A 20,411-nucleotide genomic window follows, 5' to 3' on the forward strand; every position below is an offset into this window, starting at 1 on the left:
TGGGGGACTGGGGGTGGGAGGGCACAAAAACATGTTACCATCGGTGAGAAAAGATGATGACAGGTAAACCATGAAGCATCCAGGCAGACTAGAGGGGCAGCAGCCAGACAATTAAACAGTTCATATGTGGAGAAACCTTGAAATTGCTTTGTTTTGTGTTTTATATGTGTAAACCTGAATTTGAGGAAGAATTTATAGGAAGAATTTGTAAACCTGAGTTTGTCTCTTTGTAGGTGATATTTGGAATCTGGAGAGGCAAGCAGCTGCTGTGGTTACACAAACCCCAGTTATCTTTAGTTTTCTTGTTTCTGATGCTTCCATGTAGTGTGGCATATGCCTGTCTTAGAAATGTGACATGGGATTTCCTTATGGAGTTCGGAGCCTGGGTGGGGGATTTGCATTTGAAGCATCCCTTCCCCCGACTTTTTAAAATACATGTGGTCAGAAAAGATTAGGCTCATAGGCATTTGACCAGAGGGGAAAAAGGCACTTACTCTCTGGGTTCCTGGGTGAAACAATGTCCCATTGTTTGGTAGCCAGCGAAACCTCTTTTCATAATTATAAACAAACAAGAATAATCTTTGAACTCCGTAGGCACATTTGCAGAATCTGAAATGAAGATTAAGCAAAGCCTAACATCAAGTCAGTCACTGAAACCTGTAGTTTTCAAACTGTGATCTGTGAGATGAAAGCTATTTTCATAATAATACTATTATTTCCCCTTTTCACTCTCATTTTCTAAGAAATGTCCAAACTGTATGCAGAAGCAGGATGGGAATCTGTCTTCAGTTAAGCTACACATTAATGAGATTTGCTAAAATGGAAAACAGTGCCACTCTTGTTACTAAATTTTTTGTTTTGTAAAAAATAGTTATTTTTTATAGATTGTTATTTATAGTAACATGTAATACATTTGCCATTGTTATTTTAATGAATTAATATTTAAAAATTTTTTCCATTTTAATTTAGAACATGATATATTTTAATCAGTACCACCCACATAAATAAAAGCTCATCAGACCCCTTAGTAGGTTGTTTTTAAGAGTAAAGGGAACCTAAGACCCAGAAGTTTGAGAACTGCTTATTTAAACAAAAAGACAACCAAAGGGTACAAGTTCTAGGCCACTGGTTGTTTAAGTGTGGAGATAGCCATAAGTAAGAGGCATTAAGTATCTTAGAGGGTCTTTCGTAGAGCCATTCTTATGGGATTTGACAGTTAATGGGGTTTTTTTTTTAGGGTTTTTTTTTTTTAGAGCAGTTTTAGGTTCACAGCAAATTGAGAAGAAGGTTCAGAGACTTCCCACACACCCCCTTCCACACACATGCATAGCCTTCCTCATCATCAACATCCCCTACCAGAGTGATATGTTTGTTATAACTGATGAACTTACATCATTAATGCCTCATTATCACACACAGTCAATAGGTTACAAGTACGATTCACTCTTGGTGATGTACATCCTATGGATTTGGACAACTGTGTAATGACTTGTGTCTACCATTGTAGTATTGTACAGAGTAGTCTTAAGTACCCTAAAAATCCTCTGTGCTTTGTGATGGCCATGTGCAAACTCCAGTTATGAAAGAACAGAAACTGACTTATCAGAAGAGAACAGTTGGTTGAGAAGGGATAATATGAACAGATTATTGCACTTACAGAAAAAAGCAGAGATACCAGGGAGAGGCCCTGAGCCTGCGAGATACAGAGGATAACTAGTACAGCTTCATTGGCCAGTACCTTTCCCATTATACTTTCTGTCTTTTTACAGTAAATCCTCTTTTCTAGCCGTCTGAGGTCCTTGCAACCAATGGAGCCAAGTAAAACCTACAATAACACAAGTATGGAGATTATAAGGACCAGCACAGTTTTTATGATTAAGACTTGGTTTTCATTCTGAACTTCTTGGTAGTCGAGGCAAAAAGGAGACTGTTAATCTTGAAGCTATATAATTTTTAAAAAGGCAGTTTTAAAGGTAGTAATACTTTTCTAATACTGAAGTTAAATTAGTCACTGTCTTATGCATAGAGATTTTTTGAAATGTTAAAAATAGAATTACTTAGCTGGGTACGGTGGCAAATGCCTGTAATCCCATCTACTCAGGTGGCTGAGGTAGGAGAATCGCTTGACCCTGGGAGGCAGAGGTTGCAGGGAGCCGAGATTGTGCCATTGCATTCCACCCTGGGCAACAAGAGCTAAACTTCATCTCAAAAACAAACAAACAAACAAACAAAATTACCATATTCTAGCAATCCCACTTTTGGGTATATACCCCAAAGAATTGAAAGCAAGATTTTCAAGAGATGTTTGCACACTCATGTTTCTTGCAGCATTATTCACAATAGCCAAGAGGTTAAAACAACCCAAGTGTCTATCAGCAGATGAATGGAGAAATAAAAATGTGGTATATACATACAATGGGATATTATGCAGCCTTTAAAAAATAGGAAATCCTGTCACATACTATAAAGTGATGAACCTCAAGGACATTATACAAAGTGAAATAAGCCAGTCAGAAAAGGACAAATACTCTCTAATTTCACTCATATGAAGTATCAAAAGTAGTTAAAATTATAGAAATAGAAAGAATAGAAAGGTGATTACCACAGACTGGGGGTAGAGAAGAAGAAGAATTAGTGTTTAATGGATATAGAGTTTGTTCTGCAAAATGAAAAAGTAGCGGAATTTGGTTGTACAACAATGTGAATATACTTAACATATCTAAAGTATCCACTTAAAAATGATTAAGATCATTTTTAATGTTACAGGTTTTTTACCACAGTAAAAAAAAAAAAATCAGTCACCCTCATTTCAGTTAATAATCGAGACACTAAATATATTGGACAATATCCTGGGCATTTCTTTTTTTTATCCTGGGCATGTCTAAAGCAGATATAGAAATAAATTTTATATGGAAATGCAAATGAGAAGTTTACTAATATCAGGCTTCCCAACTAGATTTCGCCTTTAAACCAACTTCTCTTTTATGGAGGCAGATGTAGAAAGAAAACACCTTTATCCTCAACCAGAAACATAGTACCTCTGTGTTCATGAAAATTTTTATGTATATATCTCTTCTCTTCAGTAACGGCTTTACATAGGCACACAAATAATATTACTTCAAAGCCATGTAATTTCGTATGACACTTCTGCTGGGTAGTTAAACCAATGACATTATTCTTTCCTTCATTTTTTATCACATTTGGGCCAAGTTAAGAATTCCTGTTTATTTCTTAGATGACCTCCCTGGATGGTTTGAAGTGTATTTTTCTGGAAGGAGAGAAAAATCTACATGGGAAATGTACCTACCATTTAGTTTTCTTCAAAAAATCTGATCTATCAAGCATTACATCAATTTTTATCTCTGATGTGCAACAAACATGACAAAGAATCAGTAGCAAATAATTGAATTTTAGATATTTCTATTCCTAAAGTAGTGTTATATTTTAAGAAATGAGAGATCATTGGCAAAGTTTCAAATAAGGAAACTCACAATTGAATTTTTTTTAATGTGTAAGGTACTATGGTTCTATTATTGTAATTCTTGAGGATCTATTTCACTGAAATGTACTTAATAGGTGAGCAGGTGGGCAGTGCTTAGAACTGTATAGTATTCCTTTACCAGTGAAGATACAGCGTGAAAAGTCAGGGTGACCATGGTAATAGCAAAAGAACCAAGCTTATTGCTTTCTAATTAAATTTTTTGCTGTTCAAAAGTTCTTTATTTTTTATTTTTTATTTTTTTTAAGAAACAGAGGTCTCACTGTGTTGCCTAAGCTGACCTTGAACTCAAGTCATCAAGCCTCAGCCTCCCAAAGTGCTGGGATTACAGCCGTGAGCCACTATGTCCACCTGTTTAAAAGTTTTTATATTTTGCAATGGCTGAACATTACTTTTAAAAAGAAGGAGACACAAGGGTGGTGGCGGGGTGGGGAGGGGGAATAAAAACTGACCAGTAAAAGTACTTGGCCCAGGGTAGGGGCTGCTGCCTTAACAAGTACATGAAATTGAAAGTATCTTTGTGTGGGGTACAGATACTTTAAATTTCTTCCTGCATGTCTTAGTCTGTTCCTTCTGCTATAATAAAACAACTAAAGCTGAGTAATTTGTAGACAACATAAATTTATTTCTCACTGTTCTGGAGGCTGGGAATTCTAAGATCAAGGCACTGGCAACTTTGCTGTCTGTTAAGGGCCCAGGCTCTGCTTCCAAGATAGCACTTGAAGGCTGTGTGCTCTGGAGGGGGCGAACACTGTCCTCACACGGCAGAATTGATGGAAGGGACAAAAGGGGTGAATGTTCCCTTGAAATTTTAAAGTAAGGTCCCTAATCCTATTTAATAACCTCTTAAAAGTTGCACCTCTCAATAATATCATATTGGCAGTTAAGTTTCAACACATGAATTTTGGGAGGGACACAAACATTTAAACCATAGCATTGCACCTAGGCCTTACTGTGCCCTGCCATGCCCACTTCTGTGGATGGAACCAGAAGCCGCAGCACTTATAGACCCCGTAGCCTCCTTTCCATTTCTTCCTGCTTTTCACAGAAAGATTCAAGACATCACTGAGAACTTGTGATGTGCAGGAAGAACCAAAGGATGACCAGAAAACAAAATTGTACCTTTCATTTAAAGAAAAAACTAAAGTCCTGCCTCTTGGCCTCTTACTTAGACTGACAGAAAGCTGAATAACAACTTGATTCAGATAAGGTGACCTCTGTTATCAAACAAGAGACATGGTATCTGTTTGGCAGGTGTATTTTTATAACCCAATAGAAAATAAGGACTGTTCTTGAGAAAAACGCCACAAGAGTGTTGTGAATGGCATGTGTGTACACAGGCATGGGCCTTGCCTTGTACATTCTTTAACAACAGGGCATGCTAGAACCTTTTAAAAAAAATACAGTGTTGCCCAAATACAGTAATATTACCATCCAATTGACTTATTCTGCCAGGCTTGGTTTTCATAGGAATTTAGAGAGACAAAGAGGAGTGGAAAAGGCATTGACAAATGTACAAACAAGCTTATATTATTAGTTTTCTCCATTTTTATTCTTTTTTTCACCCCCAGCCCAAAGCATTGGCTACGAATAATGTTGCAGCTTAGTCTTCTTAAATAGTCTTTTTATCTTTTCTTCTCTTTCTGTAGTTTGTTCTAAAACATCAAAGAACTCTTCTTCCTTTCCTTCTAAATCTTGGGAGTTAGGAATATAAGTGTCCCATGTAGCCAGGCACCCTATCCAAGATTGTTCAACTCACTCTGACTACCACATATCAAGATTTCAAATGGATTGGTAGTGAGCCTCCCGGGAGCTGTGAAATCACTGTTTTTCAGTTTTGGTCCAAAGTTAGCACCTGTCAATCTACCTTTTTGTTGTTGTTGTTGTTAAATTCAGAGTTTACCAAGTAATGGAAAAATGATCCCATTCACAGAAGTTACTATCACATAAATATAGAAATAATTTCAAAAAATATGTATAACAGTTGAAGAAAATTATAAAAATTGATTACTATACATAAAAGAAGACCTTTAAATCTCAAATCTTCCTGAATTTAAAGGTTTAATTCAATTCCAATCAAAATTGTTAATGTGATTTTTCTTTTTTGCTATTAAAAAGATTATTTATGTTCATCTAGCTACATTTTTCTTTAAGAAATTAGGAGACACATAGCCTTTATATTAACATATAAGTTGTATCTACTGTAATTAAATCATTTTGGTTCTGGCAAAGGAATAAAACAGGGTTAGAGAACTCCCAAACAGACTCAATTCAATGAAAGCAAATAAAAGATGGTAAAGCCCACAAGGCAGTGTGGATGGGAAAAGTTACTAAACAAATGGTGCTGGAGCAGCTGGTTTGCTTTTAAGAAAAAGATCGATTTTAATTCTCACCTCTTGTCTTATACCAAAATTAATTCCCGGAGCATGAAGCAGCATTACATGTAAGTAAAGCCTTAAAAAAGAAAAAGAAGAACTAGAAGTCAGTTGACTAGACATTTATAAACAATCTATCAAGAAGAATGTTGTACGCTTAAAAGAATAGAAGTCATAAATGAAAATATTATTATATTTAACTACATAAAATGCAGAACTTCCCAGCATTAAGAGAATCTACTTAAATACAGTTTTTTTTAAAAGCAACAAATAGTTACGTGGAGTATGACAGAAAAGGGAAAATATCCTCAGTCCATGACAGGCGTATGCAAATAGATAAGAAAAACAATAAAATCCTGTAGATAGAAAAGTAACGAAAGAGGAAATACTAAGGGCCAGTAAACATTTTGAGGTGTTAAAATTTTTTTAATTCTATTTTTATCTAAGTTGTAGTAGTTTTAGAATATACATATCAGCTAGAATTAAATAAAGTAGGCACTTTAGAACACTAATGGAAAGGACATAAATTGGCACAAACTATTTAGAAAAAATATTGGTAATATTCAGAGCTTTAGAAATGTTTTTCCTTTGTGTCAATAATTTCATTTCTAGAAAACCATCCAAAGAAACTAATCATAAAAATACACAAAGATTATTCATAAGGATATTCTTATTTTTGTAATAAAACATTGGTGTCTTAGAAATGTAACAGACCAAATGCAGTGACTCAACGCCTATAATCCCAGCACTTTGGGAAGGCTGAGGCAGGCAGATTGCTGGAGCACAGGAGTTTGAGACCAGCCTGGGTAACATGGCAAAACGCCATCTCTACAAAAAATACAAAAATTAGCCAGGTGTAGTGGCTCGTGCCTGTAGTCCCAGCTACTCAGGAGGCTGAGGTGGGATGATATTTGAGCTTGGGAGGTTGTGAGGCTGCAGTGAACTGTGTTCACGCCACTGCACTCCAGCCTGGGTGACAAAGCAAGATCCTGCCTCAAAAAAAAAAAAAAAAAAAAAAAAAAGGAAATGTAACAGTTAAAGACTAATTAGGTAAAATCCTTTATTGCCTTCCAATGGGATATTATGTAGCCATTAAAATTCATTTTTTCAAAAAAATAGGTAGTGACATGAGAAATGCCCATGTAATAATGTTAAGTTAACATCACATCATCAACACTACTACTATTCCAATTGTATGTGTTTCTGTGTATACACGGGGAAAAGCTTGAGAACCTGAATTCGAATTCTTCAATTATAATTGTTCAATGTTTTCCAAAAGATTTAAAGAAAAGCTTCTTAATCCATTTTTTAAAAATTAACTCTCATAGAGTACTTACTATGTGACAGGCACTGCTTTAAAATGCTTTTTTATAATAACTCAGTCTCATACAGTCTTATGAGGCTAGTACACAGAAGGAAAGTGAAGCACAGAGCTCTTGAGCAACTTGTCAAGATCATTTAACAAGTATGTGTTTTAGCTCAGATTTAAACTGGACAATTTGGTTCCAGTGCCCAAGCTCTTAACCACCATCCTTTGCTATCTTTAAGCCAGAACCCAATGAAGATAGCACCAAAATGAAAAGCTATAGACCAATAATACTCTTACATGTAGATGTAAAAATTCTTATCAAATATTAGCATATCAAATCCAGTAGTGTATTAAAGGAAGAATACATCAGGGCAAGTTTGGATTCTTTCCGGGAGTTAAGAATGGGTCAATATCAGAAAACTGTTTAACAATAATCAGTTACTTTAATGAATTGAAGGATTTTAACAAATTTCGTTTAATAGATATCAAAAACACATTCTGTTCAATTTAATTAAATTTGGCAGCTACTGTTAATAAAAATTCCAGATAAAACTAAAATAGCAGTGATTACCTAAACTTGGTCAGGGTTTAGGTAAGTCAACAACAAATACTGTGCTACAATAGCATACTAAAACTTAATACATGGGTATCCCAAAACCAAGAGTTGTTTTCATTATGTGTGAGAAGTAATTCATTGGAAATTGAAATGGGGTTGGGGGAAATGCCATTTAAACTAGTAAAGAAAAACTGTATTTAAGTACTTGAGTATATTACAGTTAAAATATTATTCCTTCCCAAATTAAAACTTAAAAGATATAATGCAATTTTAACTCATAATGCCATGGTTGTTTGTTAATTAAAAAAAAAAACATTTCAATACTACAAAATATTTAATAAAATTCCAAGGCAGAATATTAGGAGAGAAAATACTGTCAATTCACATATTAAACAAAGGATAACTATCCCTAATAGTCAAAGAATTTCTACAATTTAGTAAGACAATTACAAATGTAATAGACAAAAAGAGCAAAGGGTATGCCTGGGCCACATGATATATACTGCCTCAGATTTTCTTGATTGTACTTGTTTCCTGGGCTCTCTTGGCACCTTGTTCCACCCTGAGGCCTAAGCCCAGAGGATCTGGTTCCCCTGCTACTTCTGAATTATATGAAGCACAGCACTGCAGAGACACAGATATGACTTCCCCAGTGGCTGCAACAGGGCTAGGTGGTCCAACTTTCTACAAGCAGAGAGAAATTAGATTCATGTGGAGCTATGATTAAAATGCAAAAGGGTATGGGAGACATCTGGCAGATAAATTCCCTTTCCATCCCTCCCTTCAGTGGATTTTTCCAAAACCTGGTGTTTCACTTCTATCTGTCCAGAGACTTCCTGAATGCTGAGAAGCAGCTGGGCATCTTGTGAAACTCAGGCGAGCTTGGTAATGCACCACCATCTTTCTCCGCTTTGCTTTGCTTTACCCTCACTCACTGTTGCCGATACTGCACCTTCATATAAAGCATTAGGCTTAAGCTTTGCTTCACGCTGTTTTTCAGAGAACCAGGCTACAGCAGAATTTGAACAAAAAATTCGTAAAACAAGAAATGAATGAAAATAGCAAATAAACACAAAAAGTTCTGCAGCTCATAAATAGTGTAATGAACATAAACCACAATGAGATACCCTTTTGTTTCGCACATCAGTTTGGCAAAAATTGAAAAGATCAATAGCATTCAGTGGTGATAAGATGTGGGAAAAAATGCTGTCAAATGAAGATGGGGGTAGGTGACAGAGTGCATGGCTGCATACTTCCTGGAAAATAATATGGCAGTGTTTATTAAGACATTAAATGTACGTGATATTTGAGCCAGTGTCTCTTCTACATAGACATTAGTTCATACGGATATACTTGCAAAGACCTTTCTCAAAGTATTGATATAATTGTAAATTATAGCAGACAAATGGAGTGTCCACTTAAAATGTGAAGTACTTGAATAAAGTTTGGCATATCCATTTTATGGAATATTATACAGCCATCAGAAAGAATAAGTTAGAACTACGTGCTTCTGGAAAATAGGGCTCTGGTGTACTTTAGATGAAAACAGAAAGTTACAGAATAATATCTATAATGTGATCCTGTTTTTATACAACAAAAAAATGTATATATGTTCATATATGTTTGTATAAGGGTTTAAAAAAAAGACATTTAAAAAATACGCCAGACTGTTAACATTGGTTGCCTCAAAAGGGTGAGATTGAAGGTGAAGACAATTGTTAGCTTTTTGCTTGTATATCCTATATTGTTTGATGTATTACAGTGAGCATTAAAAACAACTAAGTGATAGATGGGTGGACAGCTGAATGGAAAGAAGGAAGGATAGAAATAATAAAGAAGGAATAGAAACTATTTTATCCAAAATATTTCAAATGTGTATATCTTTGATCTAATTTGTTTTGAACTTTTATTGGTCAATCCTAAGAAAATAACTGCAGCCAAACCTTTACATTTTAATTGTTCATGAGTGTTAACAGACAAAATCTTTTAAAAACTCAATTTGGCCATATCTATCAAAATTTCAATGGTTATACTCTTTGATCCAATAATTCTACTTTTTGGACTTTTATTTTATAGAAGTACTGCTGGAGACATATAAAGATATAATACATTTAATGTAATATTTTCTTTTTTTTTTTTTTTTTTTTTTTTTTTTTGAGACGGAGTCTCACTCTGTCGCCCGGGCTGGAGTACAGTGGCCGGATCTCAGCTCACTGCAAGCTCCGCCTCCCGGGTTTACGTCATTCTCCTGCCTCAGCCTCCCGAGTAGCTGGGACTATAGGCGCCCGCCACCTCGCCCGGCTAGTTTTTTGTATTTTTTTAGTAGAGACGGGGTTTCACTGTGTTAGCCAGGATGGTCTCGATCTCCTGGCCTCGTGATCCGCCCGTCTCGGCCTCCCAAAGTGCTGGGATTACAGGCTTGAGCCACCGCGCCCGGCCTAATGTAATATTTTCAATAAGGAAAACTGGAAACAAACATTCATCAATAAAGGAATATTAAAGGAATATTATGGCCAGGCCTGGTGGCTCACGCCTGTAATCCCAGCACTTTGGGAGGCCAAGACAGGCAGATCATCTGAGGTCAGGTGTTCAAGACCAGCCTGACCAACATGGAGAAACCCCATCTCTACTAAAAATACAATAAATTAGCCAAGCGTGGTGGCACGTGCCTGTAATCTCAACTACTCAGGAGGCTGAGGTAGGAGAATCGCTTGAACCCAGGAGGGCAGAGGTTGCGGTGAGCCGAGATCACACCATTGCACTCTAGCCTGGGCAACAAGAGTGAAGCTCTGAAGTTCTCTCTCAAAAAAAAAAGAATATTTACTGCATCCTATGCAGTCATCAAAAAGAATGAAGTTGATGAGTATGTACTCGTGGAATTATATGCATGAACTGTAAAAAGAAAACAGCATTGCCAAGTAGTTTTAATGTTTTGTTTTATTATACATTATTACAACTGTACTTTCCATAATACTTATGTTTGAGAAATGGTATCACAAGGGATTTTTAGTGTTTATTTTTCTTACATTTCTTAGAGTAGTATATTGTGTTTCTGTTATCAAAAAAGTAATAACAAAAGCTGACACAAAATCTACATTTTCTCCATAATTATATGTTTTTATTATCATAGGAAAAATAAATGACCCAGAAATTAGGTTTACCAATGCATTGAACTGGTAATTTTATTTTTAATGTGTATATTAAATCCTAAATGCAAACCTCTATTAAGTTGTGTTATTTTATACCTTATGTTGTTTCGAAAGGAATTGTGGTATCTTTTGACCAGGCCAGAGAACCATTTCAGTATATTCAAAATAGCATGAACAATATGAATTCAGAAAACATTTGGCCAGATAACAATTGTCTTTAATAAATTTATTTGTGTATGTGTCACGATATTTGGGACCCTGTAAAGTTGGGGGTCAGGGTTGAGGTCCTGTTGCCTGGGATTAAAAGTTGCTAGTGACTTGTGGCTTAGGCACCTCCCGGGTTTCCTTACCTACACTATAAGCACTTTATGGGCCAGCTACTTTACTTCTTTAAAAATTAGTCTGCTCTGGCCGGGCACGGTGGTGCACACCTATAATCCCAGCACTTTAGGAGGCCGAGGTGAGCGGATCACCTGAGGTCAGGAGTTCAAGACCAGCCTGGCCAACATGGTGAAACCCCGTCTCTAATAAAAATACCAAAATTAGCCGGGCTTGGTGGCATACACCTATAATCCCAGCTACTAGGGAGGCTGAGGCAGGAGAATTACTTGAACCTGGGAGGCAGAGGTTGCAGTGAGCCAAGATTGCACCACTGCACTCCAACCAGGCAACAGAGCAAGACTCTATCAAAAAAAAAAGAAAAGAAAAAAAAATTAGTCTGTTGTGTCCAGTTGTAGGTCTAACTCTTTCAAAACAAGAAGTGAATGTAGTGCCACTCCTTGAAGAAATAATGATATGAATTTTTAAAGTGACAAGTTGAATAATGTTATTACTGAGAAAATCATGAAGAAAATTCATTTGTAGATAAGCTTCTTAAAGGGGGCTGGAATAGAAAAATGAATAAGCAAAGTAACTTTATTGCCTTGTATGTTCTCTCACATCATCTCCTACTTTACCTTTGTGACATTTATCACAAAAACAATAAAATAATTATTTCCTTCTGAAAAATTACACAAACTACTAAACTCAGGAAGACCCAGATAGCAAGTAAGGCATTTAGGCATCTTTCTTCCCATCCCCCTTTTTTAAAGTTATCAAAGAAAAATCCTGGATGCTTCCAGATATTTTGAAAAGATTAATTGCCCTGTTTCTAAACTCAGATGAAGGTATCAATTTATTATACTTTGCAGCTTTCCTTATGTTTCATAATATACTCTTTAAGAATACCTGGATATTTTTCATTTGAATGAAGCCTAAGGACTCAAAACCTGGCTGGATCTCATAAACCCTCAATCAGCTTCTACATACGGGTCACTGTATACACAGATGCTTGGGCGAAACAGCACACACTTACGTGTCCCTACAAAGGGTATATATAATGTGCGATATAGAAACTGATATTTTCAGTAAATTTGACATTCAGGCTAATCTCATTACATTGAGAAGTGTCTTTGTGTGACCGTTATTTATTAATTACCTACTGTGCCGAGGTACTGTGCCTGGTTCCCTGGGGGTACAGAGATGAGTAAGATGCAACCTTGAGACGCTTGTAGTAAGGGGAAATAAATTGCTAATCTTAGAAAAAGAATCTTTAAAATACCTAATTTATTTTTAGTAGAGAGTTGCCATCCATTTCCTTACTGGTTAGAGCCTTGAAAATTTTTAGCTTTGGCACCCTTGAAAGAAAAGTATTTTGAATTAGGTTTATCTTCAAAATTGACCAATATCAAGATGCTCAACTTGATCTGGTTTTCTTCTCGTGCATACACAAAAAGTCAACACTTATAAGGTAAAATTATGATAACTGCATTGGATCATAATTATGATTGTTACTTTTAAAGGGATACAAAAATTCTGAGTTGATGGGCAAAATACTAATGTTAGATGTAATTGTCATGATAATTTGCTTTATTCAATCTGGTTTTACCAAATATAGTCCTTCACTTAAAGAATTTATTTTTGTTTAATATTTTTCTTTTCTCTTACAGGAGTTTATATTGTCAGAAGATTATAACAAGATGACTTCTGTGAAAAACTATCAAGGTAGGGTGTGAGAGGAATACCTTCATTACCCAGATTCTAAAATACTTCTTGGTGCTTTTCACTGCCACAAGAGAATACGTACTTTACAATCATCAGGGAAACAAAACAGAGCAACCTTTTGAGTGAATGTTATCCCTGTTTTTTAATTAAGAAACTGAGGCCCAATGAGGTTGGGTGGCTTGCCTGGGGTTCTAGTTAAGTGCAGAGCCATATCAGGTCAGTGTGACTCCCAAACCCACAGCCTTTGTCTTCCTACTATAACACGCTGCCTTTCAACAGTACAGCAGGTTTAGAAAGTGGGTCCAGTAAAAAACCACCTTAATAGGACTTATCTTTAATGTGGTTAAATGTTTTAAAATGCTCAGAGTGTGTTGTCCAAGGGGAAGAATTGTGGTTTTATCATGTCTTCAACATTGACAGGCCATCTGCCAACAATTTTTGGAAGGGATTTCTTTACTCAGACTAACAGTATTGTGGAACCAGAAAGTTATTAACACTTAGAGTCACGAGAATTCCCTTGACTCGCCTTTAATGAGAGGATGATCATCCAGCCTCTCCTTTAGTACTGCCAGAGACATAGGAACCATTATGATTTTGGAAAATTCTAAGCATTAAGTTCTTTAAGATTTGGGGCTAAAATTTATTTCTCTTTATTCTTTAATTTTCTCACATATCATTCATCAAATATTTATTGAGTGTCTATTATGTTCTGGTAACAGAATTGCAATAGTGAACCAGACATGTATAGTATCTATGTATAAGTAGTTTATAATCATGGAGAGGATGCAGATGGCCATTAAAACATTGTGTGATAAGTGATATTGGTGTTTGCTTAGCCTGTTGGACCTACAGAAACTGAATACAATCTCTCTTACACATGACAACCTTTCAATTATTTTAAAACAACAGTGAAAGTTTCTACCCCTTCCCTTCTGTCTCCTGTTTCAATCTGCAGTGTTTTGCTCTCACTTCTCTTTTCCAGGCTATATATTTTATATCTCTAATTTTTATTTTACGTTATGTGAGTCTTTATTCTTTAAAACAGTTTTTACATGTATTCTGTAAATATGGACAATTGTTTTTTATCAAGTTTTAAAAATACATTACTTAACAAAAAATTTTTTTAATTGGCTTGATCACATATTTGGGATATCATTTGGTACCTTTGGGACCATTTAAAAATACAATACCTTGTGGTAGGTAACCTTTAAGATGGTTCCTAATGATCATTGCCTCCTGGAATTTACCCTGTACCTCCAGTGTGGGCTTGACCTAGAATATGGCAAGTGATGAATATCACTTCTGAGATTAGGTTACAAAGATACCAAAACTTCCACCTTGCTTGCCCACTCTGCACTTTTGTGTGCTTGCTCTGATGAAAGCCAGCTGCCATGTTGTGAGCTGCCCTGTGGAGAAGCCCATGTGCTGAGGAACTGAGGGAGGCCTTCTCAACAGCCAGTAAGGAACTGATATCCTAATTTAATAGCCCACAAGGAACTGAATCCAGCCAGTACTATGTGAGAGAGTTTGGAAGCAGATTCTCCCCCGTCAAGCTTTCAGATGAGACCACAGTTCCATTCCACACCTTGATTCCATCCTGTGAGAGACTTTATGACAGAGGCATGCAGCTAAACTGCACCAATATTTCAGACTCTGAGATAATTAACATTTACTGTTTTAAGGCACTAAGTTTTGGGGTACTCTGTTACACAGCAATAGGTAACTAATACATGCATGTAATCTGATAAGTACAAAATTATATTCTCTCTTTTCCTCAGCACTGTTCTTATATAGGGTGAATTTCTGGCAGCCATTTTACACTGTGGGCTCATGTGGAGCAGTCAACTCAAGCTCCTCCACAGTTCTCACTTGAATTGTTGTTGTTGTTGTTTTAGTTCTTTTTTTAATTTTTAATTTTTATGGGTAGATAGTAGGTGTATATATTTATGGGGTACATGTGACATTTTGATACAGGCATGCAATGCATAATCACATAAGTGTAGGTGGGGTATCTGTTGCCTCAAGTATTTATCCTTCATGTTACAAACAATCCAATTATACTCTTTTAGTTATTTTAAATTGTATTGAGTTATTTTTAAGCTGTATCTTCAGTACTTTTGAAGCTGTTTCTTGTTTTTATTTTTGTTTTTAAAATAAAAACTAAATGCTGCACTTAACATCCTGTTATTCACAATCTCATTTTATTTAGCCTATCACCTCAACTTACCAAGATACTTAGAAATCCCAGTTGTCATTAAATATATTAATTTCTGCTTAATTTTGTGTTTTTCTTAAATGTATAAGCATAACATGCCATTTCCTATGTCTTTGTTAAAATAATGATTGGCCTCACAGGTATAGGTATAATGAGCATATCACTAGAAACTTCTCTTCATATGCCATTATTCTTTGAGTCTCTTAATATTTCATATAAGTTCATTTTATCTACAGAGGATTACAAAAAAATTGATAACTAGAATACTATGGAAACCTATTCTCCACATATACCTGGAGATAATGTTAAAATTACACTTCTTGTTGGTTTTGTCATTCTTCTTAATACAATACTAGACTCATGGGAGATACAAATAAAAAAATTTCTATGAGCCAGAACCAAAGAGAGAACTAAAACTCAGAGTGATATACATACAATCTGTCATTGCAGCTGTCTTGGGGAGATGGAGAACCAGTAAGAGATAGATACTTGTGTATGAACATGCACTTGGGGACAAGAAATAAGGCCCAGGGCCTGAGTGAGATGAAAAATTGGAACTGAGATTTCCATAAAAGGCTGAATCTCATAAAGGACTGTACCCCATAAAAAGAGGAACAAGACTTTCCAGTAATTGGCCCTGAAGACCACAGGGAAATTTATTCCTGACCCCAGCTCTGGATAAAGGATGGAATTTTACCTTGATAAATCAAAACCTGAAATGAAAACTTTTGAGTTTGGAATATAAATTTTAACCGATTGTAACATGCTGGAACTCCATGTTAAGAAATTAACATAAAGTGGGTCCTTGGCCAATAAGATACCACAGTTACTTTCTAGAAACAAATGCGGGCTCTTTTCAGTAAGACAAATTGCACAAAGGCCCTGCAACAAAAACAAGCACTGCTTAAGATGAATTCTTCATTTTTTTTTTAATTGTAAAACTAACAAGCAATCAATCTACTATGAGTAAATATTAGCAGATATCACAAACAGGATGATTAGAGTACCAAGAATCTTAGATAATAATCAGCAAAGCGAAAGAAGCCATAACACAGTATGTTAAATGATTGAAGAAAAAAGTTTCAGAAACAACAAGGAAATAAAATGATTATGGAAAAAACAAGGAGATTTTTAAGAGAACCAAATAGAACTTTTGGATAGGAAAAATATAGTCATTGAAATAAAAAATCAGTGGGTAGATTAGATTTATTAGACACAGACAAATTAGTGGAGTGGCAGATGGATTCGATGTCCACAGAACAACATTTTTAAAGCTTTTTTTTTTTTTTTTTTGTGACAGGGCCTCACTCAGTCGCCCAGGATAGAGTGCAGTGGTGTGATCTCAACTGACTGCAACCTCTGCCTCCTGGCCTCAAGCAGTCCTCCCACCTCACCTCCCAAGTAGCTGGGACTACAGGTGTATGCCACCACACCTGGCCAAGTTCTATATTTTTTGTAGAGATGAGGTTTTGCCATATTGCCCAGGCTGGTCTCAAACTCCTAAGCTCAAGCAATCCACCAACCTTGGCCTCCAAAAGTGCTGTGATTACAGGCAAGAACCACTGTGCCCAGCCCATTTTTAAAGTTCTAAAAGAAGAAAAAACTTCCAACATAGACTTACATACCCAGAGAAAATATCTTTCAAAAACTTAAGTAAAATAAACATTTTGTTGGACACACAAAAACAGAAAAAAATCATCATTCATAGACCTTCACTAAAAGAAATGTTAAAGGAAGTCTTTCAGGGAAAAAGAAAATGATGCCAAAAGAAACTATGTGTCTACTCAAAAGAAAGAACAGTTTTAAAAATGGGAACTGAAAGGTTTTTTTTCATATCTTATATGAATCTCTTTAAAAGACAATTGACTTTTAAGTTAAAGACGAAGTAGCAAGGGGTTAATAATATATGTAAATTAAAATGTGCGACAATAGTACAAAGGCCAGAGAAATGGAAGTATACTATTGTAGGTTCTAGAATACTATACATGAAGAAGTATAATAGCACTTGGAGGAAGACTGTGGTAAGTTAAAGATATATACTATTAACCCTAAAATGACTTTTTTTTTTTTTTTTGGAGACAGAGTCTTGCTCTGTCACCCAGGTGGGAGTGTGAAGCGGCACAAGCAATTGTGGGCACCCCCCAGGTTCAAGCGATTCTCCTGCCTCAGCCTCCCAAGTATCTGGGATTACAGGCACCTGCCACCACACCCAGCTAATATTTGCATTTTTAGTAAGACAGGGTTTCACCATGTTGGCCAGGCTGGTCTCGAGCTCCTGACCTCAGGTGACCCACCTGCCTTGGCCTCCCAAAGTGCTGGGACAGGTGTGAGCCACCGCTCCTGGCCCAAAACAACTATTAAAATAACAAATTGAGGACCAGGGACAGCAGCTGACACCTGTGATCCCAGCACTTTGGGAAGCTGAGGTGGAGGATCCTTTGAGCCCAGGAGTTTGAGACCAGCCTGGGCAACACAGCAAGACCCCATCTCAAAAAAAAAAAAAAAGATTAATTAGCCTGTAGTCTTAGCTACTAGGGAAGCTGAGGTGGGAGGGTTTTTTCAATCCAGGGGTTCGAAGTTACAGTGAGCTGTGCCTGCACCATTGTACTCTAGCCTGGGTAACAGAGCAAGACCCTGTCTCTAAATAATAAAATAAATAGCAAATCAAAAAATGACAGCTAATAGGCAAACCAAGGAGATAAAGTAGAATCATATAGTAATTCCCAATTAAAAAAAAAAAAAAAAAAGCAGACTAAGAGGAAAAAGGGTGTAAAGAACAGGTGGAAAAATGTAAAACAACACTGTAGTAGATTTAAACCTAACAATGTCAGTAATCAGATTAAAAATAAATGATCTAAAGGCAATTAAAAGGCAGTTAATGTCAGATTGAGTGAAAGATGAGACCCAAATATAAACTGTAAGAAGTGTGTTTTACATATAAAGACACAAATAGGTTAAAAGTAAAAGGATGGAAGATGATATACAATGAGAATACTAGTCCTGAGGCCAGGAGTTTGAGACCAGCCTGGCCAACATGGTGAAACCTCCTCTCTACTAAAAATACAAAAATTAGCTGGGTGTGGTGGTGTGCGCATATCATCCCAGCTACTTGGGAGGCTGAGGCAAGAGAATCGCTTGAACCCGGGAGGTGGAGGTTGCAGTGAGCTGAGATTGTGCCATTGCACTCCAGCCTGGGTGACAGAGCAAGATTCCATGTCAAAAAAAAGAAGAAATACTGAAGGATTTCCCTTATAAATGAGGTACTTATTGTAATCAAATTCATAGAGACAGAAAGGAGAATGGTGATTGCTAAGGGCCAGGAGAGGGGGAGATGGCGAGTTAGTGGGTAAAGTGTTTCAGTTTGGGAAGATGAGAAAGTTCGAGAGAGTGAAAGGTGGTGATGGTTACACAACAGTGTGAATGTACTTAATGCCACAGAATGGTATGCTTAAAATGGTTTCAGTTGTAAATTTTTTGTTGTGTATATTTTAATACAATAAAAATATTAAAAGATTACATATGTGGATTACTATCTGAAACATAGTTTAATGGTCCAATAAATATTAATTCCCTTCAAAAAAAAAAAAGGAAAGCAGTGTTGACAAGAATGTGGAGAAATTGGAACCCTCTTTTTGTTTTTGGTTTTTTGTTTTGTTTTGTTTTGTTTTGTTTTGTTTTTTGATACAGAGTTTCGTTCTTGTTGCCCAGGCTGGAGTGCAGTGGCGTGATCTCGGCTCGCCACAACCTCTGCCTCCCGGGTTCAAGTGATTCTCCTGCCTCAGCCTTTTAAGTAGCTGGAATTACAGGTGCTCGCCACTGATGCCTGGCTAATTTTTGTATTTTTTAGTAGAGACAGGGTTTCACCATGTTGGCCAGGCTAGTCTTGAACTCCTGACCTCAGGTGATCCACCTGCCTTAGCCTCCCAAAGTGCTGGGATTACAGGCATGAGCCACCGCACCCAGGCCTGGAACACTGTTGGTGGGAATGTAAAATGGTGTAGCCACTTTGAAAAAGAGTTTGGCAGTTCCTCAAAGAGTTAAATATAAAGTTACCTTGTGACACAACATTTTTACTTCTAGTTAGGTACCCAAGAGAACTGAAAGCATAGTCATGTGTTGCTTAATGATGGTGACACATTCTGAGAAATGCATTGCTAGGCGATTTCAATGCTGTGTGAACATGAGAGAGTGTACTTACACCCCTAGATGGGATTGCCTGCTACATGCCTGGGCTAGAGGGTATAACCTGTTGCTCCCTAGGCTTGCACACCTGTACAGCATGTTACTGTTATGAATACTGTAGGCTGTTGTAGCACAATGGTATTTGTTACAATAAACATATCTAAAAATAGAAAAGGTGCAGTAAAGATTTGATGCAAAAGATTTAAAAAATGGTATGGTTTGCCTGGATAGGGCACTTAACCATGAATGGAGCTTAGAGAACTGGAAATTGCTCTCGGTGAGTCAGTGAGTGAGTAGTGAGTGAATGTGAAGGCCTTGGACATTACTATACACTGCTGTAGACTTCATAAACATTGTACACTCAGGCTACACTACATTTGCTTAAAAATGTTTTTTCAGTAATAAACCTAGTGAACTCTATTTTTACTTTATAAACTTTTTAATCTTTTCAACTTTTCAGCTTTTTTGTAATAACAGAGCTTAAAACACAAACACAACTGTACAAAATATTTTTTCTTCATACCTTTATTCTCTAGGTTTTTTGGTTTTTTAATTTTTAATATTTGTTTTATTTTTTAAACATTTTTGTTAAAAGCTAAGACACAAACACACTCATTAGCCTAGGCCTACTTAGGGTGAGAATCATCAATATCACTGTCTTCCACCTCCGCAGCTCGTCCCACTGGAAGGTCTTCAGGGGGCATAACACCCATGGAGCTGTCACCTCCTATCACAACAATGCCTTCTTCTGGATACCTCCTGCGGGACATCCATGAGGCTGTTTTACAGTTAACATTTTAAAAATATATATAAAAAGAAGGAGTACACTCTAAAATGCTGATTTTAGAAGTATAGTATAGTAAATACATAAACCAGTAACATGGTCATTTAGTATCATTATCAAGTAACATTATTGCAGGTGCTATACTTTTATATGACTGGCAGCACAATAGGTTTGTTTTCACCAGGATCACCACAGATAGGTGAGTAATGCATTGTGCTAGAACAGCCACGCCCTTTCAGCTGCATTATACTCTTATGGTGCCACAGTTGACTGAAGCATCGTTAGGTGGAGCATGACAG

At 36.5% G+C, this 20,411-nt stretch overlaps 1 protein-coding gene across 4 annotated transcripts in view; it reads left to right on the top strand.

The window, feature by feature from the left end:
* The window catches only part of WDFY2 (WD repeat and FYVE domain containing 2), a 176,997-nt gene that overhangs the window by 104,218 nt on the left and 52,368 nt on the right, over positions 1 to 20,411 (top strand). For all 4 annotated transcript variants that reach the window (XM_077973835.1, XM_028837568.2, XM_077973834.1 and 1 more), the window contains exon 4: positions 12,877 to 12,931. In XM_077973835.1, coding sequence (XP_077829961.1) covers positions 12,877 to 12,931 — 55 coding nt within the window. The remainder of the gene's footprint in view (positions 1 to 12,876; positions 12,932 to 20,411) is intronic.

The sequence above is a fragment of the Macaca mulatta genome, chromosome 17 (genome assembly GCF_049350105.2).
Source record: "Macaca mulatta isolate MMU2019108-1 chromosome 17, T2T-MMU8v2.0, whole genome shotgun sequence".
In the NCBI taxonomy this organism is placed as follows: Eukaryota; Metazoa; Chordata; class Mammalia; order Primates; family Cercopithecidae; genus Macaca; species Macaca mulatta.